The sequence below is a fragment of the Gracilinanus agilis genome, chromosome 4, assembly GCF_016433145.1.
Source record: "Gracilinanus agilis isolate LMUSP501 chromosome 4, AgileGrace, whole genome shotgun sequence".
In the NCBI taxonomy this organism is placed as follows: Eukaryota; Metazoa; Chordata; class Mammalia; order Didelphimorphia; family Didelphidae; genus Gracilinanus; species Gracilinanus agilis.
The window spans coordinates 470,408,351-470,431,421 of NC_058133.1; the positions used below are offsets into that span (position 1 = coordinate 470,408,351).

Genomic DNA, 23,071 nt, shown 5'->3' on the forward strand with positions numbered 1-23,071 from the left:
TCTTTCTTTCTTTCTTTCTTTCTTTCTTTCTTTCTTTCTTTCTTTCTTTCTTTCTTTCTTTCTTTCTTTCTTTCTTTCTTTCTTTCTTTCTCTTCCTTTCTGTTTTATAGGCAGTTGTCACACTTTACAGAAGATGATTAATGGATATGTAAAATCAATTTAAATAAGACCAAGAGTCTAGCAATGGACTGTGGATCAGTTGAATAAGGAGCCAGCAAACAATGACCTCTTGGTTTTATAGTTAAAAAGTAAAAGTTACTTTAATCAGGGTAATGAGGCTAATGGGCTTCATGTGTTTGTGAAGCAGAGAAGCAGAGGGTGAAATGATTTGGAAACAATTTCAATGGGGTGTTTACATTTAGAATTTTCCTTCCTTTCAGGTTTTAGGTATGGGCCCAGAAGCCCCAAGAGGAAGAAGGCCTAGGCAGCTGCAACAGATCCATCTCAATGCTCACATTTCTCCACAGAACTGGAGGTCTATTGGACACCAGATGTCCTTGAACCCACAGAAGATAAACAGAATCATGAAGGGGAGGAATACATATTAACAATCTATAGTAGTACCCCTTTCCTTTTCCCCTCTTTAACTACTGGCATTCGCCCAATTGCTTCTTTAATTCAAGCTTGTGTTGGCTCTGGCATAGATAAGACATATTTCCACAGCAAAGAAAAATATTTTTTCCCCACAAAATATATATGCCTGTCTAATTATGTGGAGTTGAGAACTGTATAAGTAAATGTGGCATACAAAGTATGTAAAATAAAGTCTATTTCTTTTAAAAATAGCTGAAATTCAAATATATTCCCATTCTTGACTTCTTTCAACATAAGCATAATGAAACATCTGTGCATGGTAGATACTCTACAGAAAGCCTTTGCTTTAGTCACTTAATGTCTTATTATCTAAGAAATGATGTTTATTTATTAAAACTCCCCACTTTATATATACTATTTAAAAAATCCTTACCATCTGCCCTTTAAATATATATATAGTAATATAACATAACATAATATATGATATGATAACATAGTATAATACAGTATAGTACAATATAATATAACATAATTAATATGTACTAAGTATTAGTTCTAAGGCAGAAGAGTGGCAAGGGCTAGGCAATGGAGATTAAGTGACTTTCCCAGGGCCACACAGCTAGGAAGTATCTAAGAACATATTTGAACCCAAGACCTCCATATATGCCTCTTAAAGAAAAAAAATCAGTGATCATCTAATTACACAACAAAATGAATTCTCACAAAAGCAACAAGTGGGTGTCCCGTCTCTCCTTGAATACCACCAAGGACAAGAAACTCATAACTTCTCCACTCTACTTTCTAATGTTGATAAAGTTTTTCCTGATATCAAACTTAAACTGTCTCCCTTGCAACTTCTATCCTTTGCTTCTGCTTTTAACTCCTTTGGTCAAAAAAGAACAAATCGAATCCCTCTTCCATATGACAGCCCTTCAAATACTTGGGAAAATTAACATGTCCCTCTCCAACATCTACTCTTCTTTAAGCTAAACATTCCCACTTGCTTCAACTGATACTATCTTATCTGGTTTTTAAAACTTACTTTTTTCCCCCAAATGGACAACCTCCAGCTTGTCAATGTCCTTCTTATTCTATAATGCCTAGAACTGAATAAAATACTCAGAAGAAGTCAGATGAAGGCAAAGTACAGGTAGACCATCACCAATTAGTTAAAAGGACATGAATAAAATTTTTAGCAGAAGAATTGCAAAATACTAGCAACTATCTGGAACTCCTCACTCACTAATAATCAGAGAAATGGAAATTAAAAATAAAAACACTGAGGTCTCACAATACACAGAAATTGGAAAAGATGATAAAAGATGGGACTGGCCAATGATGGTGGGGTTGTGTAATTAGCACATGGTAGAAAATCAAATAATAATGTTAAGTGAATTGATGTTTTATTGAGATTCATGATGTTCTGGGTAAGAAAAAGAAGCCACACAATACCAGACATAAAAGGAACTGGGAAACTGTTCATGCTGAGCCCTATCCAGCTCTACCCACTCTCCACTGAAGGCTAGTAACAGCACAAAACATTCTATTTGGGATAAAAGTCATCTTTTGGAGTAGAAGATAAACTTTTAAGGATGAGTTGTTGGCTACATTATTGTGTTATTTTTTATTCTGTGATTACTTTCTTTGCGGAGTGAAAGGAAATTGCATTTATTGCTTTTATATTATTAATCATATGCCAAGTGATCACATATTATCCTTTAGTTAAGTAACTGCAATGATGATTTTAGGAAGAGTTACACCTAGTTATTAAGCTGTGCATACAGTATCAATTATAATAATAGAATATTAACCAAGTAGCAGAAAGGATATAGCTTGATGTGTTAAGATATTGTAGCAACTAACTAGATTAAGAGCTTCTATTGGAGGAATAAAAACTACAAGTCTGTGTAGTTATCTAGGGAAGCTGTAACTCATGCAGCAGGAGATAAGCTGAGCTCATCTGGAATAGTGACTGCATAGCTGGACTTGTTATCTTAATGAGATAATAGGAAAGCAACCTCGGCATGTCCACTGTTATTAGATCCTGTAAAGATTTATACTCAATACAGGCTCCTCTGACTTATCTTTAAGCCTCTTCCCAGAGTCCATGTGATGGTGCTAGGTTGTTAGTTATAGGATTAATTAAAATTTTGACAATGTATCTTACCTTAACTTTGTACTAGAACTTATTAATCATTATCAAATATTACCAAAATGTTATAACATTTTATAACATGTTCTGATATGTGGTCCTATTAACCACTCATGCTAATTAACTATAAAGTTTCTATAAAACAAACTGTTGAATATTTAAACTATTTCTTTTCCACAGGCTGGGTATGGTGAGACCACTGACTATATTTACCCACAGAATCACAGAATAAAGACAGATTTTCCAGCTTGAGATTGTGGCCCAGATTTTTTTTAAACAGGAGTGATTCTTTATAAATGCCTCTTTTGGGACTTGGCTAAAATAAAAAGCCATAGTAATATATGCAATGGTGGTGATTTGGCATAGCCAGGATGGAAAGCAATCCTATAGGCCATTAAAAATGGTGAATATGATGAAAATAGAGAAAGACGAAAAGATTTATATGAACTGATGCAAAGCGAAGTAATCAGAACTAGGAACACAACATGCATGATGCATACAACAGTGTAAGAGGAAACTGAATGCTGTTAAATTATGGAGAACAAAACCTGGCCCCCCAAAAGAGATAGGTGGAGACATGTTCCTCAGTACTTTGAAGAGCTAAGGATCCACAGATGTGGAACACTCCATATAACAGTAGCCTTTTTTTAAATGTGTTGATTTGTTCTGCTGAAATTTTTTTCTCTTCTACTTTTTAAATTCTTTGTTATAAGGGATAGCTTTCTGGGAGGGGTTAGGAGAGAGGCTACCGAGAGAAATGTAGATGATGAAATAAAATTATATCAGTAAAATCAATTAAAAAAGAAAATCAATGTTGCTTTCAATTTAAGGACCTTCATTACCTCCTGTGGTTTGGGAACATCTGGGTCTGACAGCCATCTAGCTTGGAAGGAAACAGCATCTTCACCTAGGCTGCAGCTTTGTGTTAGTCTGAGAGGGAACTTCACATCTGTTTCACATATGTACTTTGGTGTTTTAGGGCAGAGACAAACACCTTAGTTTGCAATGCCAATCAATTGATAAAAAAAAAAGCATTATTAAACACCTCCTGTATGCCAAGCATTGTGCTAGGCACTTGGAATATTAAAAAAATAGTCCTTTCTTCTGGGATTTCTTTTTCTACTGTATGCTACTAACTGGTAAGTTGTGTATCGTCTTCACTATTTTTCCCTCCTTTTATTTTCCTTTATTGTATTTCCTCCTCTTTTATTCATTCTCCTGTCTTTCCTTTTCCTTCTTAATATCTCTTCTTTATTTCTTTTCTGTCAAAGCCTTAGGCCTTCTAATGACATTCATTGACATTTACTGTACCAATGACCCACAGGTTTAAATAGATCATATATTCCTGGTGAAGGTCTTATATCTTTTTTATTTTAGCCAAGCCCCAAAAGAGGAATATACAGAGAACTACTCTTCAAAGAGAATAATCACAGAATGAAATATAACACAAAAGCTTATCTTCAGTGCAGCTAAGTAGCATAGTGGATAGAGACTCAGTCTTGGAGTCTAGAGGATCTGGGTTCAAATTTAGCTTTAGACACTTAACTGTGTGACCCTAGGCAAATCACTTAATCCCAACTGCCTAGTCTTTCTGCCTTGGAAATAATACTTAGTATCAATTCTAAAATAGAAGGCAAGAGTTTTGTTTTTTAAAAAGCTTATCATCTTCTCCCAGAGGTGGCTTCCATCCCAAATAGAATGTTTTATACCATAGTTAGCCTATAGTAAAGAATAAGCAGAGTTGAAATGGGCTCAGCATGGAAGCTTTCCTAGTTTCTTTTATGTCTGGTATTCAGTGTGGCTTCTTTTTTCTTACCCACCTCACCATGACAATCCAGAACATTAATTCATTTAACAAACATTAATTGAATCTCTACCTAGTTGGGCAGGGTATATGAAGATTCCATAAGGCATGGTTTGTTCTTTAAGAACACGAAGACTAGTAGAGGAAATAAGGCGTCTACACATTTCAGTGCAGTTTGATATAAAGATACCTCTTTCTCTTCAAACATTCCTACAGTATTTTGTTTGGATCTGTTGCCCACATTACACTCTACCTCGTGAGATTCCTTTCTGAGTACATGTTATATCCCTCCAATAGAAGATAGTAGTGTGTCATTAAAAAAAATCTTTCTTCCCTACGTGCTAGGTTTTACTGAATAAAGTCTGAAATGTAGAAGTGGCAGAAGAATGAATATCCTTCTTAAACCATAGAGTGCCATCAGACATACCCACATTCAAATGAAAACATAAAAAGGTCATCCAAAGTCATATAGAAGTGGTTTTGAGATAATCAAGTTTTGAATGATCCATGCTATGATTCATTTCTATTAATGTGGAAAATCAAGAATTAACTGTCCTGAAAACATGGTCAGGAGGTAGCACCATGTAGTAGAAAGAATACCAACTTTATAGTTATAGGATTTGGGTTGAAATCCTTCCCCCAACCCTATCTATATAACCTTGAGTAAGTCAATTAATATCCTTGGATTTCAACTCTCTCATCTGTGGCTGAACTAAATGAATGCTAAGGTCCAGCTCTGACCCTATGATCCCATGGTAGATTTTTACAAAGATTGGATAAAAATATACATGCAAGCCTTTAGAATCCTTCCTTGAAGCCACTCTGAGTTGGGCAGCCGCAGCATTATCACCTTTCTTGAAAGGGGCTTCAGTTGGGGGATTTTCTGATTTTGGTAGAATAAACGAGAATCTCATGTCTGTTGAGCCTTGAGCTGTAGAACTGTCTGAGTGGACACACACAGGACCAGAATCTGGACTGTAGCTCACTGCACCATCTGCAAAGAGTATCTAAGGACAACATTGATATTTCAGGTTAGCCTTCACAAAGTAAGAGAATGGTGGTCAAGCAATAAAGAACAGATTGTCAGACTAAAACTAATTTGAGAGCTGACACGGAAATGTGAAATCTTGAGACCAGAAGAAAGAAAACTCTAAATCCTGGATGTGTGACTCTTGGACCAAAAGCAATCTCTCTAATGTTTCTAGTAAGATTTTTGGGAAATTTAATTAATTAGTATATGTAATCTAATAGGCCAGGAGGTTCTATTTGACAGTCAGAGCCAGTAAGCAACTAAATGGCCTTGTTTGAATGAATAATCATAGCAAAATTTGTTGAAGTCTCATATATATGGATTTCTGATCACAGTTCACTGCTGAAACAATTGACTTACTCCTTCTGTGTCTGGTCAGATGCTATTTTCATACATTTATTATAGGGACAAGACCTGTGATTTCAGGAATATGCAGAAATTCCAGGTAAAGAACCTTTCTCTACCAACATAAACCAGCAGCTTTTCTGCCACTTATAGTGTGAGAGAGAGTTGCCTAAAACACTAAAAATGTAACTGACTTTCCCAGGATCACAAGGCTAATATATAGTGGAAGCAAGACTTGAAAACGGGTTTTCTCAGCTCCAAAGCCAACTCTCTATACACTATACCATGATGTGTCTCATGATAAATGGTATAGTATTTTAATCTATTTATTTAGTACAGTGATGGGCAAACTTTTTAAAGAGGGGGCCAAAGGAAAGGAAATGCTCATCTGTCAGTCTGATTCTAAGGCAACTCTTTCGAAGTTTCATTCTATTGTATCCTACTCATTGTATCCATCAGATTAGGAATAATGTTGCTTGGCCGGATAGAACATGTCAGGGGGCCACGTCTGGCCTGTGGCTTGTAGTTTGCCCATCACTGATTTAGTAGCTCAGTGGGGCCACAGAAGATGGTTCTTCTGTAGGAGATTAATGGAAGAACATAGCCAAAACCAAGGATATAGAACTGGAAGAGACCTTAAATATTTTAACTCCCTCATTTTACATAGAAGGAAACCAGTCCAGACAAATAGAGTGACTCTCCCTAGTTCACATATTTCAAACAGAGGAAATAGCATAAAAATTTTCCAAAGTGAAAAAGAGTGGAACATCTTTGAGGAAGAGTGATTAGTCCTACTTAACTAAAGTCCTATAAATGAAGGGAAGTATTAGAATATAAAATGAGAAAAATAGGTTACAACTGAATCATGAAGGAACTTGAATGCTGAGTGGAAGGACTTTGGTTATTTATTTGGGGAAAACATTCAAAACAGAATCACTGTGTTTAGCTCCCATTTAGGAAGGCTATTGATTATCAGGAAAGTAGATAAAAAATGATCACAAGATAAACACCTCTAAATTTTGAGGCCATCTAATCCAATTCCCTATTTTCATAGAAGAGGAACTGAGGCATAGAGAGGTTATGCAACTTGTCCAAAGCCCCACAGATAAGAGAACTGGGGTTCTAATTCAAGTCCTCAGACTCTAAATCAGTGGTTCCCAAACTTTTTTGGCCTACCGCCCCCTTTCCAGAAAAAAAATATTACTTAGCCCCCTGGAAATTAATTTTTAAAAAATTTTAATAGCAATTTAATAGGAAAGATAAATGCACCTGTGACCATCACTGCCTCTCTGGCTCGCTGCAGCACCCACCAGGGGGTGGTAGCACCCACTTTGGGAATCACTGCTCTAAATCAATGCTCTTTCTATCATGCAACCATTAAACTAAAAGGTCTTGAGCCCATGTCACATGAGAATCAATGAAAGGAACAAGAGTTAGCTCGCTAGTCTATAGAAGAGAAAACTTAGGGAGAATGTGATTGCTATCCTACATGACAGAAAGATTAAAAAGTTTCTATTTAGCCTTAAAGGACAGAGCCAAGAGCAATGAGTGGAATTTACCAAGAAATAAATTCAGTCATGATAGAAGGGAAGGAAAACTTCCTAAAAATTAAGTAAGCCAAATCAACAGGCATTTATTTAATACCTGATATGTGCCATTCACTGTTATAGGTGCTATATTAACATGAAGCAAAAATTTAGAATGCTGTATCACAAAAGGGAGTAGTTTTACTGTCACTGGAGGTCTTCAAGGCCAGATGATGACTCCTTTTTAGGTAGGTGGACTTTAATTGGATTAAATGATTTCTGAGGTCGGGTTTTTGAGGTTGCTTCCAATTCTAAAATTTTCTGAGTCTGAATTTTTAAAAAAGGATAAAAGAGAGCCAAGCATGTTTGAGCAAATATGAAGTTAACCAGTGGAAAAAGCAAGAGTGAAGAGATTAGTTAGGGATTGGGGTGGGACAGGGGAAGCAGAAATCAAGAGAGAAAGATCCCAGAGAAAGGGGAAAGGGATGAACTAGTAAGGTCTGAATATCATGGAAAGTCATTGCATGTGATTTTACATGTCAAATGCTTTTATTGATTCATTCAATATTGCACCTACTTTTTTAGTTAGAGAGCTCAGTACATGAGATGTTAGATTCAAATCTTTTCTATTTATACACTGAGAGGGAACAGCTTGGTGAAATGGGAAGCACCAGATAACCTGGTTTCAAATTCCCATTCTACCATTTACTACCTGGGTGACCCTGGGAGCAAGTATTCTGTTTGGATTTCATTTTCTTCATCTGCAAAATGAGAGAGCTGGACTCTCCCTGAGGTTTCTTCTGGGTCTAAATTTTTGACCCTATGTCAACAAGCCAGTCCCAATATTTCTCTAGGAATTTCTATGGATAAGTTTTAGCTCCCCAATAATAATGTGCCAAATTGATATCCAGTTCTTTTTTCAAATATTTGAAATCTTGCATAAATCCTGCAAGAGGAAACTGAGAGTTCCTGTAGTTATTATATCATTACCTTAGGGTAAAGGGACTGAGGAGAGGAGAGAATATCAACTAGTTGAATTTAAAAGAAATAGTGGACCAAGCCTACATTGTATCCAGGAAGTGTAATGCAGGATTTATGCAAGATTTCTTGCATTTGCAATATTACCCTAGGCAATCCTGTCAGTTAGTAGAATGGAACTCTGGCCTGGCAGGTGCTAGTCACGGGAGCTGACAGTTGAGCTGGGATGATATAAACCCCTGCAAAGCCAACCTGGGGGTTCTGATTTCCTTGTCCTCACCCAGACACCCAGCTACCCCTTGACTTCCCCTTGGGGACCCAGGGTGGGGGGTTGAGGGAGGTGGGACATGGGCAGGAATTTAGCTTAGAGCAGCCTAGCTTAGATACCCCTAAATCAATTTAACAACTATATCTGTTTAGCTGGTGGATCATATAACATCAGGGCAGTGTCAGATTATCTCTGGCTGAGGACTGGTTCCCTCAGCCTGACCTTACCTTCTAGGTCCATTGGCAACACTTGCTAGTCTCCCCAGCAACAGCTTCTCAAGACCCTAAACCCTTTTGCCTCAGTTTTCCCTTCATGTTAAAATAAAACCCTTAGCCTGAATCTGAGAGTTCCTATAGTTATTATATCATCACCTTAGGCTAAAGGGACTGAGGAGAGGAGAGAATATCAATTAGTTGAGTTTAAAGGAAGTAGTGGACCAAACCTCCATTGTATCCAGGAAGTGTGGGCTCCACTTCCTGTTGAGTTCTTCTTTCACCCAATAAGGAGGCAGTTACTCCTGCAGAAAGGGGCCCCTCACTCATCACTTTAAAGGAGCCTATAGCTAGCAGTGGAGATTGACTGGGCACCACAGCTGAGGCTACACATCACTGACAGCTCCAAATCTCCTGCTACTGTAGTTACAGGCTCTCAGGCCCCAGGTGACTCACTTATACCACAAGCTCCATATTCACTTATTACAATATCCTGGCTGTCATTCTTTTCTCCCTCTCCTGGACCCATTTCCTGCCATTTTCCAGTTAACGGTAGAAATAATCAATGTAAGAATTATTAATTCTCATGGGTTCAAACTCTTAAAGAAGACAAGTTTCAGAGTCTCAAATGCAGTCAAATGTCCAGTAAGTTTCTTTACCTGTGTGGATCCATCCACCATGTACTTGACAACAGTCCCTTGACTGTTAATAACTCTGGACAATTCCTGTTCTATTGGTGGTGTCACAGTTTTATGTGTCTGAGAGTACTTCACCCTTTGAGGATAACTCTGACGAACCATGATGTCCCAGGTATAATCATCCCCAATGCGTGGACCTGAAGATGAAGATTATTTGTGAACTAGATGTTGCAAAGGGAGCAGGATTTAATTTTATTGCTTTAACGACAACAATGATTGTTTCTGAGACTACTGAATAAGACTTTTCCATGTCATGGCCAATGGTCCTTAGTCATAATACTTTGTTGATATATTTACAACAAATTTTATTAGATGAAGGAACTGGAATAGCTAAAGTTTATAGACTCATAGATTTAGGGTGGAAAGGATCTTAGAGATCATTTTATCCAACTCTTTCTTTTTTATAGATGAAGAAACTGAAGCCCAGGGAAGGTAAGTGACTTACCCAAGGGCAATACACCATACTAGAAAATTAATCTTCCATTTTTGCCTCTCCTCAAAACTCTTATTTTCTCTGTGTCCAGCTCTCAGTCAGCTGTACAGTAGGAAAACACCTGACCAAGTAATACAAATAAAGGTATATGATCTGAAGATGCTGAAAAATCTATTGATATTGTATATAACATCTCATGCTGAAATATATATAGGGAACTGTCAACTTAACAAACTTGGTGGGACAACCAACTTGTCAAGTTGATTTATTGAATTTAGACTTTATTTCAGAGAGTTCCTATTATTCTGGGAATAGAGGTTGTTTGTATAGGAAAAAAATCATTGGGTTGGCAGTCGGGATTTCAAGGCTATAATTCTAGACTTGCAATTAACTAGCTACATGATCTTAGGGCAGTTATGTGGCACAAAAGAATGGGCACTGAGCCTGGAGTCAGAAGAGCTGAGTTCAAATTTGTCCTTAAATAGTAGCTGCATGAGCTCGGACAAGTCAACTAAACTCTGTTTGCCTTAGTTTTCTCAACTGTCAAATGGGGGTAACAATGGCATTTACCTCTCAGTCTTCTTGTGAGGAATGAATGAGACGATACTTGTAAAGCACTTAGCACAGTGCCTGGCACACAATAAATGTAAATTCTATTATTGTTATTGTTGTTGTTGTTGTTATTTATCTATTCTTGACCTTAGTTACCCAATCTGTAAAATGAAGAAGTTGGAATATTCTGATCTCCAAGGTGCCTTCTAGTTCTAACATTCTTTAATTCTGATAATATCCAAAGAGGCAAATAGTTCCATTAGAAGTGCTTTAAGTGGGCATTTTGCCAAATGATGTGACAACAAGACTTTATGACTATGAAGTGAGGTTGATTATAAGGTATCCATGGTATTGAGAATAAGCAATATGTAGGATATGCTTGTATATAGAATATCTAGGAATAATGATAATAATGCTATTTCTCCTCTTGTCTGTCCCCTTGTCTCTCTTCTTCTCTTCTCTTCCCCCTCTCCCTCCCTCTCTCTCTCTCTCTCTCTCTCTCTCCCCTTCCTTCCTTCCTTCCTTCCTTCCTTCCTTCCTTCCTTCCTTCCTTCCTTCCTTCCTTCCTTCCTTCTTTCCTTCCTTCCTTCCCTCCCTGCCCCTGCCTCTCTCCCTCCTCTTATATGTTCCTGCCTATGCCAAGCACTTACTATGCCTGGGGAAACTATTATAAACATTTTTTATTAACAGAATTCATTTTAACAAGATCAGCAAAATATTGTTTTTGTGAACCTTCAGTTAGGATGTGGAAATAACCTTACTTATTACACTATTTTTGGGAAATGGAGGAATCAGGGTCTATGATTTTGCCAATGAAAGGAAATTCTGGTGAGTAAATTCCCTTCACTGAAGTAAATCTGTCAAATGTGTAAATTTATAGTCTTTGAGAGTAGCAGAGCTAGAATATATGCCAAAAGGTGGGCTTCAACCCTAACTTCCCAACTCTAAGGATATCCCTCTGTCCCTCATGCCAGGATACCTCTTAGTAATTTTGAAAATGTAAACAATTGGTTCTCAATATTAGATATTTGATTAGGGAAATACATCATTCTTAGTTATGATTTGACTGTATCCATAATTCTTGTAATGACTCACAGCACTAACCTGTAGAAAGGTGGCCAAGGAAGGTCAATACCAGCCCATTAGGACATGAAATATTTAGTTTTTGGAAGGAAGGAACAAAAGGGGGCTCTGATGGAGCCTCACTCTCTTCTTCCTATGGAATAGAATGCAGTTAGTAACAAGGTATCTGTTTACTGCTTTAAATCCAGGGGCACTGATTAAGTTGAAATCCAAGGAGCATTTGCTGGGTAACTACTATGTGCACAGAATTGCCAGGACTGATAAGGGATACAATGAAGAAGATCTGAATCTCACTGTCAAAGAATATCTAGTTTGGGGGGGGGCAGCTGGGTAGCTCAGTGGAGTGAGAGTCAGGCCTAGAGACAGGAGGTCCTAGGTTCAAACCCGGCCTCAGTCTCTTCCCAGTTGTGTGACCCTGGGCAAGTCACTTGACCCCCATTGCCTACCCTTACCACTCTTCCACCTATGAGACAATTCACCGAAGTACAAGGGTTTTTAAAAAAAAAAAAAGAATATCTAGTTTGGGAGACCAGATCTACCAGATAAAATACTTAATAATAACAAAACAGTATGCAGTGTGCTGAAAATGCATTCATACAAAAGCACACACACACACACACACATAAACCCAAATATAAGGTGTGCTACAGAATTCTGAGTTCACAAATATGTCATAGAAAACTGGCAGAAACCTTCAGAAACTACTCAGTTCCAACCCCTTCATTCATTTGTAAATTCTTAACTTCTGCCTTAGAACAGATACTAAATATTGGTTCCAAGGCAGACAAGTGGTAAAGGCTAGACAATGGGGGTTAAATGACTTTCCCAGGGTCATATAGCTAGGAAGTGTCTGAGGCCAAATTTGAATCCAGGACCTCCTGACTCAAAGCCTGGATTCTCTATTCACTGTGCTACTTAGCTGTCCCACAATGACCCTCTTTAGTAACCTGGTGTAATTTTCCTCCTAACCCCCTCTCCCATTAAAAACAAAACACCACAGAAGTATTTATTTGTATGATCTTTTATGAATACTTGCCTCACATGTGGTCTTTTTTAAAACAAAAACAAAACAACAAACCTTTACTTTCTGTCTTAGAATCACTACTGAATATCGAATCCAAGACAGAAGAGTGGTAAGGGCTAGGCAACTGGGGTTAAATGACTTGCCCAGGGTCACACAATTAGGAAGTGTCCAAGGCCACATTTGAACCCAGAACCACCCTTCTCTAGGCCTGGCTCTCTATCCACTGACCTCTTCATTTTACAGTAAAGAAACTGAGACCCACAGAGAGGGTGACTTGAACAAGATCATATGGCTAGTAGATAAAGAACTGGGGCAGGAATTTGTGTTCTCCACCACTCAGTTAAAAGTATGGTAACTTGCCCAGGTCATATACCTCAGCGGCAATAGTGTCCAGGTCAACTGAAAAAGCTGAGGTATATGACTGGGATGGAATATGATTATGCCAAAAGAAATGACAGACAAGATGATCACAAAAAAAACCTGGAAAGTGAAGTATGCAGAACCAGGAGAATTTTGTAATAGCAAAGAAAGTACGATGATCAAATGTAAATGATTTATTTATTATCAGCAAGACAAGGATCTAGTGTGGTGGAAATTTATCTGCTGAGATTAAAATAAAATAAAATAAAATAAAATAAAAGTCTCCAAGTCAAAAAGAAATAGGTTTATTGAGAGAGGGTTGGTCTCACAATAAAGCCAGATTCTTGTTAGCAACTGAAGACCTTGAGCCTTGAGTTCAGACCTCTTATAAAGCAAATTATGCCATAAGCCTGAAGTCAGCTGATGTGTATACAAGGGTTTTACATGTAGGGAGGAGAGGCAAAAACGGAGGATTAATTTTTTAGTATGGTGTTGTCCTTGGGTAAGTCACTTAACTTCCCTGGGCTTCAGTTTCTTCATCTATAAAAACAAAGAGTAGGACAAAATGATCTTTAGGATCCTTTCCACCCTAAATCTATGAGTCTGTAAACCTTAAGCTATTCCAATTCCTTTTGTCTAATAAAATTTGTTGTAAATATATCAACAAAATAATTATGACTCTGGGCCATTGGCCACGATAAGGAAAAGCCTTATTCAGTAGTCTTAGAAACTATCATTGTATGAATAAGGTCAGAAATTTAAATCATGGGGTTGGCAATATCCAAACAGAATTGCTATAGAGAATTACAGAATTCTAGAATACATATAAAATACAATATCAGAATAATAAGGGGTATGAGATTTCACATTCACATTGTCATTCGGTTAAGATTAAAATTAATATACAATATACTCCAAGTATCATATTTAATAAGATTTATTAAAATTAACTTGAAGCAAAAAGGAAACTAAAAGGCTAGAGTCAAGTGGGAGCTCACCCTAGCTGCACACATGGAAGAAGAGCAGCAAGGGAGGAGTTACAGAACTATATAAACAATAACATAAAGACACACATAAACGAAAAGGGAAAAGGAATTTTGGGATGAGGAAAAAATTCTGGGAGATGGAGTCCAAGGTACAAAATTTCTAATTAATGCAATTCTAAGGAACTCATGATGGAAAAGGCTATAAAAGGAACTGATGGGATCTCAATACAGATCGCAGCAAATCATTCTCTATTTTATTTTCTTCATGAATTTTTCCCTAGTGAAAATGATATGTGTCCTCTTTCACAAGATGATGAACAGGGAAATACATACTGAATGATAAAATATGTACAGCTTATATCGTATTACCTGTATCTTGGAGGAGAGAAAGTGGGAGGGAAGGAGAGAACATGGATAGCAAAATGTCAGAAAATCACTATTATAAAGTATATTGATATGTAAATTAAATTAAAGAAAAAAGTAGTCTTCAGGTCAGAACCTGTAGGACAATAGATTAAAGGCTGAGTTCAGAGGTCATCTTGTCCAACCCTCTCATTTTACAGATTTAAAAATCAAAGCCTGGAGAGGTGAGATGATTTTTTCTAGGTCTTACTGGTAGCATACAGCTGACCTGAGATCTGGAATTTGAATCCAAATCTTTTGAATTCAAGTGCAATGTCGTTGTTGTGTTTTTTTTCCCCAATATATGATTTTCTGAAAGGTCAGTTAGGTGACACTATGGATAGAGGGCTGGATATGGATAGAAGTCAGGAAAACTCATCTTCCTGAGTTCAAGTCCAACTTCAGACACTCACTGGCCTGGGTGACCCTGGGCAAGTCACTTAACCCTGTTTGCCTCAGTTTCCTCATCTGCCAAACAAACTGGAGAAGAAAACAGCAAACTGCTTTAATATCTTTGCCAAGAAAACCCCAAATAGAGTCAGAAAGTGTAGGACATGACTGAAAATGAAAGCCCAACAATGATAAAAGTGGGAAAAGAGATTGTGGTCAAAAGAACAAAGACCTTGACTTGAACCCTTTTTACTACTGTTGGTCAAGTCAGGTAACATGTTTCTTACCCATAGTCTCTTGCTAGGATCCAGATAGTTTCCTCAGTAATTTCAATGATTTTCTAAAATTCTTTCCACCCCAAAGATAAAAAGAGGCGATCTCCTTTTATGAGGAAAGGAGCTCAAAAAACCCCAAATGGGGCCACAATGAGTTGGATCTGCCTGAAAAAAAATGACTGGAACTGTTTCCTAACTGGCCTATGGTTTTTTTCTCATATACTTTTCTTCCAGACTTGATAAGATAGTAAACATATAAATATTGAAAACATGAGTGTCTCTCATTTTTTAGATTTAGAGAGAGTATTAGAGGGAGCAAATCGGGAGAGGAGATTTAAAAAAAGAGTAGAATTAGTTTCTGTATCATAACGAAACCATCTATGATAATTTTGCTATTGTCCATTTCATGGTCATACCTTAGTTGGCTAAAAATTCATAAAATAATAGATGATTTTCAGGACTCTGAGGTTTACAAAAGACTTTTAAAATGTTATTTCCCTTGAGTTTCACAATAATCCCATTTTTTTCAGATGAGGAAATGGAAAACTTGTCTATGGAAATTGGAGATTAAGCAAAAAGTCAGCCTCAGAGTCCATATTTCTTTTGTCCATTTAAAAACAACAAAGAACCAGATTTATACCAGCAATAAACATTCTACGGGCCCCATTCCTAGAAGATACGAGGTGGTGCCATAGTGTACAAATGTTGGACTTGGAGCCAGGAAGATCTGAGCTCAGATTTAGCCACCAATACTTACTAGTTGTATGACCCTGAACAAGTCACTTAATATCTGTCCATCTCAGTTTCTTTAACTATAAAATGGGGATATTAATAGCACTTACCACCCAGGGGCATTGTGAAGATTAAATGTTAATGTCTGTAAAGTGCTTAGCATATAGTTTCACATGTAGTAGGCACCTAATAAATGTTTATTCCTCTCTTCTGACCCTCATTTACATTCTTTTGAATTTTTGCTTTTGTGAAACAATGGTGAAACAATCACGTTTTGAAACCTATGCCTTTTACCTTTATCTCTTCTTCCTTTGGCATGGGAGGTGGCTCTTCTTCTTTGGGGGGTTCTTTTTTTTCTTTGCCCTTAGGGGGTGGTTTCCCTTTTTTTCCTTTTGGAGTTGGGGTAGGTGGGGCAGGAACCACAGTTTGAGTATGTGCTGAAGGGATGTTCAACATTTCTTCTAATTCAAGGTCCTTTTCCTCTGTGAAAGGAAAAAAAAAGAGAAATTCCTCAATGAATTATTTGCACACCATATATATGTTTACCCGACATGAAAGTTAAATAATTAGAATAGAAAGGAAAAGAAGTACAACATTCACATTCAGGACCTCCCTCTGCTGAGATCATAGGTCTGTATACCCCCTTGCCAAGTGTTTATCCTATTTACTAACTTTATCTTATTATTCTGCTAGGTTCTAGGGGGAAGGGTAGTTTTTAAAAATTAAAAATAACAATGCTATTCAGAAATCATGTGTGTGGAAGGTAGAAAGGAGACAGACAGAGTGAGAGACAGACAGAGAGAGACACATACACAGAGACACAGAGAGAAACACAGAGAGACAGAGAGACTATAGAGACAGACAGAGAGAAACAGAGAGGCAGAGACAGATGGAAAGATAGAGAGAGAAAAGGAGACAGACAGAGAGTCAGAAAGAGGAAGAGAGAGAGAAGGGAGGAGGGGAAGAGAGGAAGAATGAGGGAAAGGGGAGGAAAAGAAAATTAAGTGGAGTTTATTTTAACAAATTCAGTAAAAAGAGAACAAGAATCCAAGGACCAGAAATTCTAAAAAGGAAACTAACTCAAAAAGTGTAAAAGGACTTCAAAAATGAAATCCTTGAGACAAAGTTACTATTGACTCAGTGTAAGGTAAAGGTGCAACTGTCTGAAGAGAATGAGGCAGATCAGGGAACTTGCAAATGCAATCAGAAGCAGTTAGATAGATCCTGAAATGTTAGTTCTGGAGTCAAGATGACAGCACCTACTAGCAGGATTCCAGACTTAACCTCTTAACCTCTGCTTGCTTCAGTTTCTGTAAAATCTGTAAAATGGGGATAACAATAGCACCTACATTCCAGGGTTGTTATGAGGGTCAAATAAGACAATATTTGTAAAGTGCTTTGTAAACCTCACTATATGAATACAAGTTTTAATATTATTAATTTCAAAAGGTTATATATAAGGAGTGATAAGTTCAAGTATCTGAGGAAAGATACCAAAGAGTGGCAAATGAACCAGTTGGGAAATTGCCTAGAAACAGTACAAGAAGCAACAGAGTGGTAAAGTTTTTGTTGAATATAAATGTGACATGTTCAGACCTGAATTGTGCAGGGTTCCCTTTGAAAAATGTGGGTGAGGGGGCAACTGGATAGGTCAATGGATTGAGAGCCAGGCCTAGAGACGGAGGTCCTAGGTTCAAATCTGGCCTCAGACACTTCCCAGTTGTGTGACCCTGGGCAAGTCACTTGACCCCCGTTGCCTACCCTTACCACTCTTCCACCTAGGAGCCAATACACAGTATTGACTCCAAGACGGAAGATGGGAGTTTAAAAAAATGTAGGTGATAGTGAAGGAGAATTATTGTACCCTTATCAATTCCTCTGGACAAATTTTAGCCACTCATTTAAAGAGTAAAATATGAAAGCAAAAAAAAAAAAACCCTCAGATACTTCTCTTTTATTACACTATAGTGTGAACATATTTCATAGATTTTACACTAACTGTACTACATGGATGTTATTTGGCACAAGATAATAAATACAATCATAATGAATCATAAAATAACAGGTATTGAATATAACTTACTGAAATGTACACAAAGAAGTATCAGTTATAGTTTTCAGGATGAAAAACACAAGGATTAGCTTCTGATCATAGTCTTGTTTTTGTATGTGATGCCTTTAGCGACCTCTAAAATGTGTAGGGATGAAACTGATTTTCTAATTGGCCTTTGGTAAAATGACATCCCATTTTTGTGGTTTGGAAGGCAATAGCTTCAAGTTGGAGAATGCGTTTATTAAAAACAGAACAGAGAAATCATTCAATATTTCTGCACAATGGTTCCTTTAAAACTAACATTCTGAAACACAATGGATATTTCCATAATTATTGGCAGAATTTTCAAAAACATTATTCCTTGGAAAACCAAGATGATTCCTCAGCAAATCGTGCTTTCTTTGGCTCCAGCCATCAGTCTGTTTTCCTGGGCTGGTTAACAAAGATCCCTGGGATTTTTTTCCCCCAGCATATGTCTACTTTCACAGGAAGTCAAAATGCTCTGGAAATTCAAATAGGCACCCTCAAAGTATTTAAAGATAGACTGTTCTCAGTGGATAGAGAGCCAGACATGGAGTAGGGAGAACCTGGTTTCAAATCAGGTTCCAGACACTTCCAAGCTGGGTGACCCTGGGCAAGTCACCTAGTCCCAGTTGTCTAGCCCTTACCACTCTTCTGCCTTGATACTTAGTATTGATTCTATGAAAGAAGGTAACGGTTTCCAAAAAATAGTAAATATGAAAGTGGGGTTAAAATAATAAATATCATTTTTTAGACAATTTAGGTGATTAAGGGCAGGATTTTGAAAGCTATATTTAGCATGCAAAAATATTTTTGTACAGTATTGTTACTAAGGCATAAGGTCAGGGTTTAAAAAAATAAAAATAGGTAGATCATTAAATTTCTTAAAACATTCTTATCAAATAATGATATTACCAAGGAATGACAAATCAGAATGGAAACTGATTAATAATAAAGGAATAGTGGAGAAAGGATGGAAGCAACTTCCTGCTTGGATCACATCTATTTTCTTGAGTTCTCCTCACCTGGTGGTTCCCCACTAGGTCCATGGTAACTTATAGAGAGGGTGATTCCATTTTCCAATGTGGCAGAGAAAGACCCAAACTTGCTAACCATTCTCTTCTTATGGAGAGTCGCTTCTACAAGGAGACAGATTCAAGAGAAAATTTACATTTGATCAAAGACAAATGTAAGCAAGACTCAGGGCAATGAGACTTTCCAGATCATCACTATCATGGGGCTTCTCAGGTATTCATTCAGTACCTACTATGAAGGTATCACTATTCGGTGCATTATTGAGACACAAGGATATTAGGCAATAGGAGGAGATAAGATGAGCAAGACAATACTACTGTATACCAGAATTTGATTATATGACTCATTATATTCATTCAGGATAAATTTTAATTCAAAAATTATATTTTCATCCAGGAAAATTCTCTCTTCTAAGTGTCATCTATGTGTAACCACTTGGTGTCACTATAGAGAGTAAGATAGAATGGCTGGCTGAGGAATATTTTCCTTCTCTGCTTTCCTTTCTGAGAATAGGAAACAAAATCTCCCAGAACATGCTTATATTTGCCCACAGGGGCTGGTTTAGGATACAGCCTTTCCTTTTGGCTACTGCCCTCTCCTCAAAATGTCCCTCTTCCTTTGGGTCAGGAGAGGAACCTTGCTGCCTCTGGGGGCCCTCTACCTTTCTCTCCTTCCCTCCCCATTTTTCTCTCTAGCTAGAAATAGGGTGGGAGATTTTGTCAGCCTTGTTGAATCATTATAGCCTACAGGCTCACTTATATCAATAGGCAATTTCAGCTCTATGTAGAATCCTTCCTCCACTCTTTCAGGGGAGCTTATAGAGTTATTTAAAAATTAAATAAAGTTAAATAAAATTTTAAAAAGCTAAAATAGCTAGTATGTCTCTATGTTGATATCTAGCTGCCAAACTGGAAAGGGATGCTTCCAGCAAGTTAGGTCTGTGAGCCAACTTCTACAAGCCATTATTGTATTCTCAGATCACAATTAAAATATACTAAATTAAATATATACTTAAAACATACCCTGGGAGATGCACATAACTGATTGACCACAGATGCATGTGTAAAAAGAATTAAAATCAGAACTTTTAAAAACAACAAGGAAAGAACAGAATATAGTATGAAACCAAAAGATGAGCTTCTATTATGAGGGACAGTCCCTATCCTCCCAATACTAGTATCTTCTTTCCTCTTTGGTTCTTGTGTTTTGGGAAGTAAAAGATGTCAGCTGATGCTACTACTGTCACTATTGCTCCCATGGTCAGGCAATCTCTTTCCTTTGCCGATTCCAGCTGTAATTTCTCTCCCAGACTTATTTAAGCTATTCTCAGGTTTGAGGAATCCCTATAGATAAACTGCATGATATTTGCCAAAGAAGATGAGAAAACTCCAAGGCTTTTAATTTTCAGAATGGATTTTAATTATTTCCCCTATTACATCTCCTATCCCTGGGGAAGATAGTGTTATTAGGTACTGAATCACTCATGTATAAGAAATATATATGTATATTTTAATACTCATCTACACATTTAATTTAGAATCAGATATGCTACAATACACTCCCAAGTAAAAGCTATCAATTGATTATAGATTGTTTATTATTCTGAATTGAATAGGTCACTGTTCCTTATATTAGCACAAAATGGCAAATTATATGACTTTTTAAAAAAATTGTTGGGAGGCAGAGCCAAGATGGTGGAGTGGAGGCATGAAAATCTTGGACTTCTCTGAGAATCCTCTCTCACTTATCTTAAAATAATGCTTCAAAATGAATCCTGCAGTAATAGAACCAATAAGTGGACAGAGTGAAGCAATTTTCCTACAGAAAACAACTTGGAAGGTAGCAGAGAGGATTAGTTTCACTGAGGTGAGAGGAGAGTGTAGCCTATAGCAAGGCAGCCAAGGAGCACTTATACACACCAATAGAAAGTCCCCCACCCCTACTGCTTGAGGTTCTGAACCTGGGCCCAAGCCAACAATGAGACTCCAAGATCCTGCCTAAACCAACAGGAGAACATCTCACACCTATCCTTTGAAGTTCCCAGCCCTAGCACAAGTTTACAGTGAGGCCCCAAGCCCTAGCAATGCTACTCACAATGTGCCTGGCTAGTGCAAATTTAAGGGGAATCCCAGAGCTCCTGCTCAAGCCTGCAGTGAAGCCCCAAACCCAAGCACAAAGTAGCTTACAGTGTTCTGGGATGTGCAAGCCATCAGTAGGCCTGAGGGATATGGGTAGCATCATTGAGGGTAACAGCAAGGAAAAACAGACATTTAAGAGAGTTTCATCTCTGTTCTGAGAAGAGAACCCACCCGTAATATAAAAATAAATGTCAATAAAAAGCTAAGAATATGAGCAAACATAAACAAACACTGAACCAAAGAAAATTATTATGGAAACAAAAAGCAAGGCACAAACTTAGAAGGGGATAGTGATATCAAAGTAGTGACATGCAAAACTACGAAGAACAATCGGAATTGGCCTCTGGCTCTGGGAAAACTCAAAAAAGGATTTCAAAATTCAAATAAGAGACATACAAAAATGGGGAAGAGAAATGAAAGTGATGAAAGAAGAAAATAATTCCTTAAAAACTATTAAAAACAGAATTGGCCAAAATGGAAAAAGTAGGTTCAAAAGCTCACCGAAGAAAATGATTTCTTAAAAATTAGAATTTGGCAAATAGAAGCTAATGATTTCATGTGACATCAAGAAACAATGAAACAAAATGAAAGGAATGAAAAAATAGAAAAAAAAAATGAAATATCTCATTGGAAAGACAACTAACTTGGAAAATAGATCCGGGAGAGACAGTTTTAAAATTATTGAACTACTTATGAAGGCCATCACAAAATAAAAACCACATTATAAGAATTATTAAGAAAAACTTCTTGAATATTCTTGAGCAAGAGGGTAAAATAGAAAATGAAAGAAGCTACCAATCACTTCCTGAAATAAATCTTCAAATCAAAACTCCTAGGAATATTATAGCCAAATTCTAGGGTTCCCAGGACAAGGAAAAAATTCTACAAGCAGTCAGAAAGAAACAACTCAAATATCATAGAGTCATAGTCAGAACTACATAGGACATTAAAAGATCAAAAGTCTTGGAATATGATATTCCAGAATACAAATGATGTTACCAAGAACCAGAGTGTTAATCATGACAAAGATGGACTGAGGTCAAAGAAAGGAAAAACACAAGTGATTTTTATCATTGAAGCATACTACAAAAATCACTAGAACCAAAAGAATAAATTTATAAGAAGCTGCAGAAAGAGATTATAAGCCATGAGAGTCCTTAATCATTAAGAAATCTGCTTGGGCTCTCTTTCTGCCAAAAACTAGGAAGAATAATAATTTCTTAACATACCTTAAGAATAATGACATCCTTCATAAAGTAGAGGAACAACAAGGAGAAATTCTATTTAACGAATAGGGAAGAACTGGCTGTAGGGGCTGAAATGTTAGAAATGTTAGAAACCTTATGGGGAAGTGGCTATTTGATGTAGAGGAGAGAAAATGTAGACATAGTATGACACTCACTGTAGAACTGGGGCAGGGGGGAATGGATTGCAATGGGTTTAGATAAAAAATAGGATCTCATGGGTTAGAATGCAATGGAGATGCCAGTCCAAGAGGAAGGGGATATACTCAAGAACTAAATTGTGATTAAACCAAGAGAAACAATTTTAAGAGGTGAAAAGTCATGGATTTTGTCTGAAGAGCCTGAGATTGATGTATGGGAAATTCAACAAACAACTCAGATTTTTAAAAGAGAAATGTAAAGAATATGAAAATAAGGCCAATTAATAATAATCATAACTAAATAGTGTCTATGTGCTAAGTACCATACTAAACACTTTGAAGTTATCTCATTTGATCCTTATATCAAATGTAGGAGGTTGGTGCTACTATTATCCCCATTTTATAGTTGAGGAAACTGAGACTGACAGAGACGAAGTCACAGGCGGTAAATGGAAGAAGTTGGATTTTAACTAACATCTTCTTGACTCTAGGACTGGTACTCTATCTGTTGTGCTACCTATCTACTTCTAAATAACTAATGAATGTGAGGAAAGCATAGTCCTATGAAAATAGTTTCAGGAAGGCAATCTCACAATGAGCTGAGGCTGAGAAATTGAAGGAAAAAAGTGTTTTTTAAAGCTCTATTGAGAGAAAAA

General features: G+C 37.1%; 1 protein-coding gene across 1 annotated transcript in view; it reads right to left on the bottom strand.

Annotated features, from left to right (window-relative positions):
* The window catches only part of SPAG17 (sperm associated antigen 17), a 260,151-nt gene that overhangs the window by 79,058 nt on the left and 158,022 nt on the right, over nt 1–23,071 (bottom strand). Inside the window, exons 23-27 of the mRNA XM_044675536.1 lie at nt 18,884–18,997; nt 16,079–16,266; nt 11,637–11,748; nt 9,509–9,684; nt 5,341–5,497 (exon numbers count right to left, since the gene is read on the bottom strand). Of these exons, the coding sequence (XP_044531471.1) occupies nt 5,341–5,497; nt 9,509–9,684; nt 11,637–11,748; nt 16,079–16,266; nt 18,884–18,997 (747 nt within the window). The remainder of the gene's footprint in view (nt 1–5,340; nt 5,498–9,508; nt 9,685–11,636; nt 11,749–16,078; nt 16,267–18,883; nt 18,998–23,071) is intronic.